This window comes from Ischnura elegans, chromosome 1, assembly GCF_921293095.1.
Source record: "Ischnura elegans chromosome 1, ioIscEleg1.1, whole genome shotgun sequence".
Taxonomy (NCBI): domain Eukaryota; kingdom Metazoa; phylum Arthropoda; class Insecta; order Odonata; family Coenagrionidae; genus Ischnura; species Ischnura elegans.
The window spans coordinates 50899176-50906231 of record NC_060246.1 but is presented as its reverse complement, the minus strand read 5'-3'; the positions used below and the strand labels follow the sequence as shown (position 1 = coordinate 50906231).

The 7056-nt window shown below is 36.1% G+C and overlaps 1 protein-coding gene across 3 annotated transcripts in view; it reads left to right on the top strand.

Moving 5' to 3' along the window:
* Positions 1–7056, top strand: part of LOC124160091 — a 28591-nt gene that overhangs the window by 935 nt on the left and 20600 nt on the right. For 2 of the 3 annotated variants that reach the window (XR_006865074.1, XM_046535815.1), the window contains exon 2: positions 278–422. Coding sequence is in view for 2 of the 3 variants with exons in the window: in XM_046535815.1 (XP_046391771.1) it covers positions 278–422 (145 nt within the window). In the remaining variant the exon portion in view is untranslated. Of the gene's footprint in view, positions 1–125; positions 149–277; positions 423–7056 lie in introns of those variants that run through there. The other variant, XM_046535828.1, reaches the window with a different exon arrangement.

The window sequence follows — 7056 nt, the reverse complement described above, 5'->3', positions numbered from 1 at the left end:
CCAAGCTTTTTGGGACTTACTAGTGTTTCTATTTGCATGATATGAATATTTTTTCTTAAGATATAAATGTCTTTACTGAATTGTGTTATTCACTGGTGTCAACTCTTCCTTTATTCCTTCGATCGAATCTTCATTACTGCTGCCAAATGTAGGCATTTCTTACGCACTTCAGCATTCCTATCGCCGCAGCAATATTTTTAGTTTAAAATTTATAATATCTCCATTATGATATAATTGTGTGTTTTCTGTTCATGTGTGTATGTCTCATCTGTTTTAGGTTTAATGCGAAAGCCTTGATTGCTGGTGGTTCCATCTATTTGACTGCTAAGTATGGTGTCTGGGGAACGAGCGAGCAAACGGCGGATATTTACAGGAAAAGTCGTGATTCAGTGACATCACTAATAAGATCCAATGCTGAAAAAGTAAGTTTATATTCTTTATTGAAATATACCTTACATAAAGAATTAGGTAAATGCGCTTTGAAAGGTGCTGTCCAACTCTTGGAATTCAAGGTATGGTGTACTCCCCCAAATGGTATTGTCACAAAATTCATTCGTTAGAGGAGTATCAGGAATCATATACATATGCACATTAAGCTTGATCCCCCGTGTGCCTTTTAAGAATCGTGTACCTTATGGCAGGGCTGGGCAGTATTTCAATTACAGGTATTTTAAAATACGTATCTAAATACATTTGTATTTGATATGTCAAACACATGACCTAAATGTATTTTGTTACCCAGTCCAGTCACAGTATAGTTCCATTCATGTTATCCAGCCCTGTAACAGTGCAGTGCCAGTCATATTACCCAGTCCATGGGCTGGGTAATATGACTGGCTAATGGTATGTTAATATTGTGGAAGGTTACTCGGGATTTCCACCGGGTCAGGTTCTCCAACTCCATCTCGCCCATCGAAACGTCGGCCGAGATGGAGTTGGAGAACCTGACCCGGTGGAAATCCCAAGTAACCTTCCACTATTCTATACGCTGGGAAAGCCTACGGTATGTTAATATGTTAGTATGGTTATATATGGTAACATGACTCCGACTGCAGTCGGAGCTCTAGCACAGTTCTAGCACAGTGATTGAGCACTGTTACAGTACAGTTATTCTCAAATTCCAGCTGCCATAGTACAGTCTAGCACAGAAAAGTGTACTGTAACTGTGCTAAACGCAGGGTTTAGTCCAGTTACAGTGCAGATTTAGTGCAGTCGCAGCACAGATTGTTTTGTGTGGGATGGGTAATTTTTTCTCTTAGAGAGTATTTCTTGTTTGAGGTGTTTATTGTGACATTGGTATCCGTTAAATTACTCAAATATCCTCACTAGCTTTAGTCTGTTATTTTTTCTTTGGAAATATGTATATATTTAATGACTAACCATACAAAAAAATCTATGCTGCGACTATACTAAAGCTGCACTGTAACTGTGCTAAGGGGACTATACTGTGACTCTACTTCAACTGCACTTGAATTGAAACATCGCAGTACAGTCATAGCAATGCCACAGTGCAGTTGCCATAGCACAGTCACAGTGCAGTTGTCATAGCACAGTCACAGTGCAACCGCCATAGCACAGTCATAGTGCAGCCACAGCACAGTTTTTACTATAATACTCTTTCCTTGAATCAATAATTGACAGCCTACAGACATGGCTATTGCATTCCTTGTAGATCATATTGGATGCATCCAGGGGGAGCTCCGCTTACTGAGCGGTTGGTGAGCGAACCACCGCTCTCCCCCTGGATGCGACCACTCACCACCTGATCACTAGTGAGCGGCCACCATATTTGTGAGCGTATCCTGGTCATGATCAAGCGCTCACCAAGTAGGTGAGTGGCAGCACGAGTTCAAAATGGTGCAGAAGAATTGTCGAGTCGGACAGCCGTATTAGTTATACGTTGTAACGTATCATATGCTGAATGACTTATATATAATGTAGGCACATAAAATGCGATTGGCAGAAAGCCTTTTGTGATGTATTTAAGTACTTAATTATGTAGCCAAAAGTATTATTCTGCGATGGAATTTTGTCGTAAGCCAGGTGTAGTTGAGTGATTTTCGAGTTGAAATGTGTTTGTAATTCTTTATTAATGTCTAGTAGGCTTCAGAGAAATTCAAGTATATCTATTTATGCAAATTGTAGGGTATTACTTGCCTGGTTAGTCAAAAAATAAGGTGTGAGTACTTTTTCTCCTGGGTTAACTAAGTAATTGCTTCAACATTGCCTTCAGGCCATTTTACACGGGGCACATAATTGCGCAATAGCTGACATATGTAAGAAGTTAACAATGAAAATTGCATCGTGGAAAGCAGTGAATTACTATAACACTCACGAGAATGCAAGGATGTGATACAGCAAAATATCCCCTGCTGTAATTCCAAGCTCGCAATTTCAGTGCTAACCTGTGCAATGACTTGGTCCGTGTGAAAATACCTTTATGAACTTCATTGTATATCATCATATCATTCATAATAATATTTTCATTTGCCACGAGATCATAAAAAATAATGAGAAGAGTATATACTGTCACAAGTACTGTGAGATAAGGCTCGTAAATACAGACCAGAAACAAAAATACTCATACAATTGTACATTAGATTCAATGAAAAAAGGCATTCTGTAGGAATATGAAAATATTTTAAGCTAAAAGAGTCATCCACAGAAATTGATTCACTGATTGTGAGTAATACAATTTTCTGAACAACCTTTTTAAACTACTTTTAAATTTGACAATAGATTCAGTTTGTTTATGAGGAAGTTTATGGTACAGATGGGGACTCAAGTGTTAGATAGCCTCATTGCCACTTTTTTGATCGTACATTAGGTACCTATATGAATATTCTTCTTGGTGTTCTGGTAGAGAAACATATTGTGGTGACATCAGGGTTAAGAGTCAAACCTTTCATGTGACCTTTGACAAAGTGGGTGGCATACATAATGGAGACATAACTAGGAGTGTTGAAGGTTATAACCTTTTTATAAACCTCTATAGAAGCCATGTCATATTTAATTGATTTAATGTTATTGTGGCTTATGAGATTCCAATACACAGGGTAAGGGCAGAATATTAAGGTCACTAAACACGGGCTGACAGGGAGTTCACGGGCCAGCTTGAGCAATGAGTCTGATAATTCTTTTTTGAATTTTAAATATTTTTAGAGCCAGAGGAGAAGATCCTCAGGGAATTATATAGTAGATAACATGAGAATAAAACAGGCCTTAGTAGCGAGCAAGAAGTATATTAGTGGTGATGGAAGGATAGATAGTATGAATAATGTAATAAGCTGAATTAAATTTAGAGTGCTCATGTGAGTATCCCAAGAAATAAGAGAATTATGTGAACACCAGGGAACTTAATACAACCTGCCTGGGGAATAGAAGTCCCCTGGATATTAGTAGAAAAAGATTTGTCAGAATTTTTTGAACAAGCATAGCGTAACACATTGAGAAATATCAATGTTAACCACTAGACGATTGTTCAGAAACCGTGTAATGAATTGGTCAGAGGCTGTCTGACAATTAACTAACAAGGATTGTAGATTGGAAGTAGAAAGAATGAAGTTGGTGTCATCAGCTTAAGGGATGTACATATGTGCCCTTATTTGTAGAAATGATCTAATCCGGGAGGTCATTATGGGAAGGAGTCTGGATGGAATGATTGTTGAAACTAACAGATCATATGGTAGTTTATGGTTTCACCCAATTTTAACACTTTCAGTGTGGATGACATATATATATGCCATGAAGGCTTTTCCACTTAGGCGGAAGACATAAATGTATGTCTTCGGGAGTTCGTTTTTCCACTGGTCACTAGGGTGCTCCGAGCGTGCCTAGCGTTACTTTTTCACCCTCTTGCAGTTTGGGAGTGACCTTACACCATTGCGGAAGTGTCCGTTTCTAGTTCTACGTGTTCCTTCATTTTTAGTGTTTTTTTGTTTACTTTAGTGCTATTTTTGGAACAATTTTGGCAGGTTGAGATTTTTCTTTTCATTTCCTTCACCTCTTTTACATTATTCTTATCGTAAATATCCCATCATGTCTTACAAATGGATTATATTTTAAAATTTGCTTTTTTTACCTTCCTTTTTAATTTATTCATATTTTATGTGCTATCACAAAAGTTATGATTAGACCAACGTTTTATTAAAGATATTTATCTCCGTTTCATACTCACTACATTATAAAGAAATGAACTAAGTGCGGTGCTTCAGTTAATTATGTTATATTTGAATTTCGTTTTCTAGGAACTTTTTTTATTATTGCAAATTACGTTTATCCTGGGTGATTTTTTCGGGTCTTTTTCCTACTTTTACGGCATATTTTATTATTCGTTTCTTTAGGTCAATTACCAATCCTCTATTCATTTAGCTTTTATTTCATTTTCTGAGTTATTCATAGTCTTGGGGTTAATTGCAGATTTTCTTCCTTTTCATAAAAAATAACATATTTATCGCATATGCAACACTGCATTACATTATGTACAGTATTGGTCTGTATTTTTTTACTCGTGTATTTATTTTCTTAGCTTCGTAAACGAAATTGTGGAAATGAATAGATAAACTCAGAGGCATTTTAAGCATTATATACGGCATTTAACCATTATTTATTCCCTTGAAATAGTATTTTTATCTTATTTTTTAATTTATTCATATCTTATGTTCAACCACAAGAATTATAATCAGACTTAGTTTTTGTTAATAACGTGTATTCCCATCTCAAACCTCACTCTTTTATTTCAAAATGTTTCAATGCAGTCCATAAGGTCGTATTTTATACTTTATTAATAATTTTTAAAATCATTATTGCAAATTACGTTTTTTTTACATATGTTGGGTTTTTTTCCTAATTTTACTACATACTTTCTCAGTCATTGCTCCACATCAATTACTTGTCCTCTATTCATTATGGCGTTTTCATTTTGTAGGTTAGTAATACGTTCTAGTGTTAGGTACAGATAGAGTCTTACTTTTCATAAAAATTAACATATTAATCACATATGCAACACTCCATTACACAAATTGTGCTATTTTGCTGGATAATTTTTAAGGCTCAAGTTTGGAGTCCCTCCCTACCAGCGGCACTCCCAGGGATTATTTCAACTTGCAAATGATATTTTCTTTGAAATAATCCTCTCGTAGACGGAGAAAAATTCAGAAAGCATTTTCTTCCAAAATCCTTCACCAAGGGCATAATGGGTTGGACCGTTGGGCAGGGAGAACTGGAAACTTGGCTGGGCCTTCTTCTCCACAAGGGCACAATTAGGGTTAACATGATTACTAACGATTGGAGGAGGTCAGAGTTAGTGCGAGTACCGATATTCGGGGAGAAAATGTGTTGTGATAGGTTTTTAGGAATTATGCAGGCTCCGCTGCATTTCTCCGCTAACTATGAAGGCATCCGTAGGACAGTGACTACGATTTGCCCAGAATGTGAAGGTCAACCCGGGCTCTGTCTGAGGCCTTTGTAAGAAATTTGTAAGAATTTTTATTGAAATGTTTCAATTTTGCAATAGCTCTGAGGTAACATAGATTTGCTTTGATTAAGAAAATGTTTATTCCTTAAATTTATATTTTTCTTGCCGTTCATTGTGTGTTCTACTTCTGTGACTTGAAAAAATTAAATCTACGGCCTTTGAAACAAAAAAATTACACGTAAAGACTAATTCCAAGATATTTTCGTCATTAACCTAAGGCATCAACGGTAGAAGAAGTATTATAAACAGAAATTTGAAAAGTTTACTCCTTCATACAATTAAAATATCATGTGTGTAATGCGGGTTGTGTGAATTGTCAATTACTCGTGACGGGTGGCATACATGTATGTCATTAACGTTTTTTACAAATTGCGAGAAATAGGAACAAAAAATATTGCAAATTCTAATGTATTACTTCCAACACCACCATTATGAAGGAAAATCACCCATCCGTCATTGGAGGTTAAGACGAAAATATCATCCGCATTGAATGTGTTAAGGGAGCTTGGCAGACTTTTTAAAATTTGATCTATTAACGATTTTTCAGGCTTCTTTGATCTTATTGTAAGTACACTGAATCCCATGATTGTTTTAATGATGTTTAGTATAATTGAGGAAGTGCTGGTATTGCTTCTCTTTCCTTCGTTATCAGATTTTGGTCAATGCCATCCCTGAATTTTCAACTTTGAGCAAGATTCTTCATGTAATAAGAACATAGACGAACTTCATCAATATGCAAGGTCTTTCTCATAACGCATCATGAGACTTTTTTGGCTGTAAGTAGGAAGGAGGTGTTGAATTAGTCAAGAAATTTATGGCAAAAATTACTGAATCTATCACTGTAATTGCATGTAGTGAAAACAATAGTCCAAGAATCAGATTTAAGAATATTTAGGAAGTGTGAGATATTCCTGTGGGAGAAAGAAAGAAAGCAGTGATAAAAAAGTCTTTGATGGCTAAGCTCAGTTGAATTCACCAATGCAGGATAGTGATCAGGGATGTCATAAGATAAAGCAGAAACATTCACCAATAACTGGGCAATTTTTGATGTGGTCCATTGAGGTAGTAGAGTGAGAAGTATGTTGAGAGGGCACATCACATTTAAATTGTAAAGTTTCAAAAGACAAAGGAAGTCATCCCCATTCGTATGATCTGCGAGTAAACAATATAAAAATCACCAGTCATATAAAAACATTAAATCTATTGGGTCAATAAAAAGTTGGCATCAACAAGTTGTTCAGCGATTTTAAACACCTTTAAAATTACTTGCTGGCAAACGATAAAAAGAGATAGCAAAAAATTTGTTTGTCACCAGCATTAACCCGAGCACATTCGAAGTCCATTCCTTAATTAGAAGCTCATCAGGCACATTGCGTACTACTTCAAAAGTAATGTCAGATTTGGCTAGTAAGATAACACCAGCATTTTTTAATTTGACCGGTTTACCAGCACTTCCTCAAAGCATTTGAAACCCTACGTACTGGAATGCTGAGATATTTAACTCCATCATTAGTCACCAAATGCTTACAAACAGTTTATTAATTGTGATAATTATAGCAACGTCAGGTGACATCCTTGAT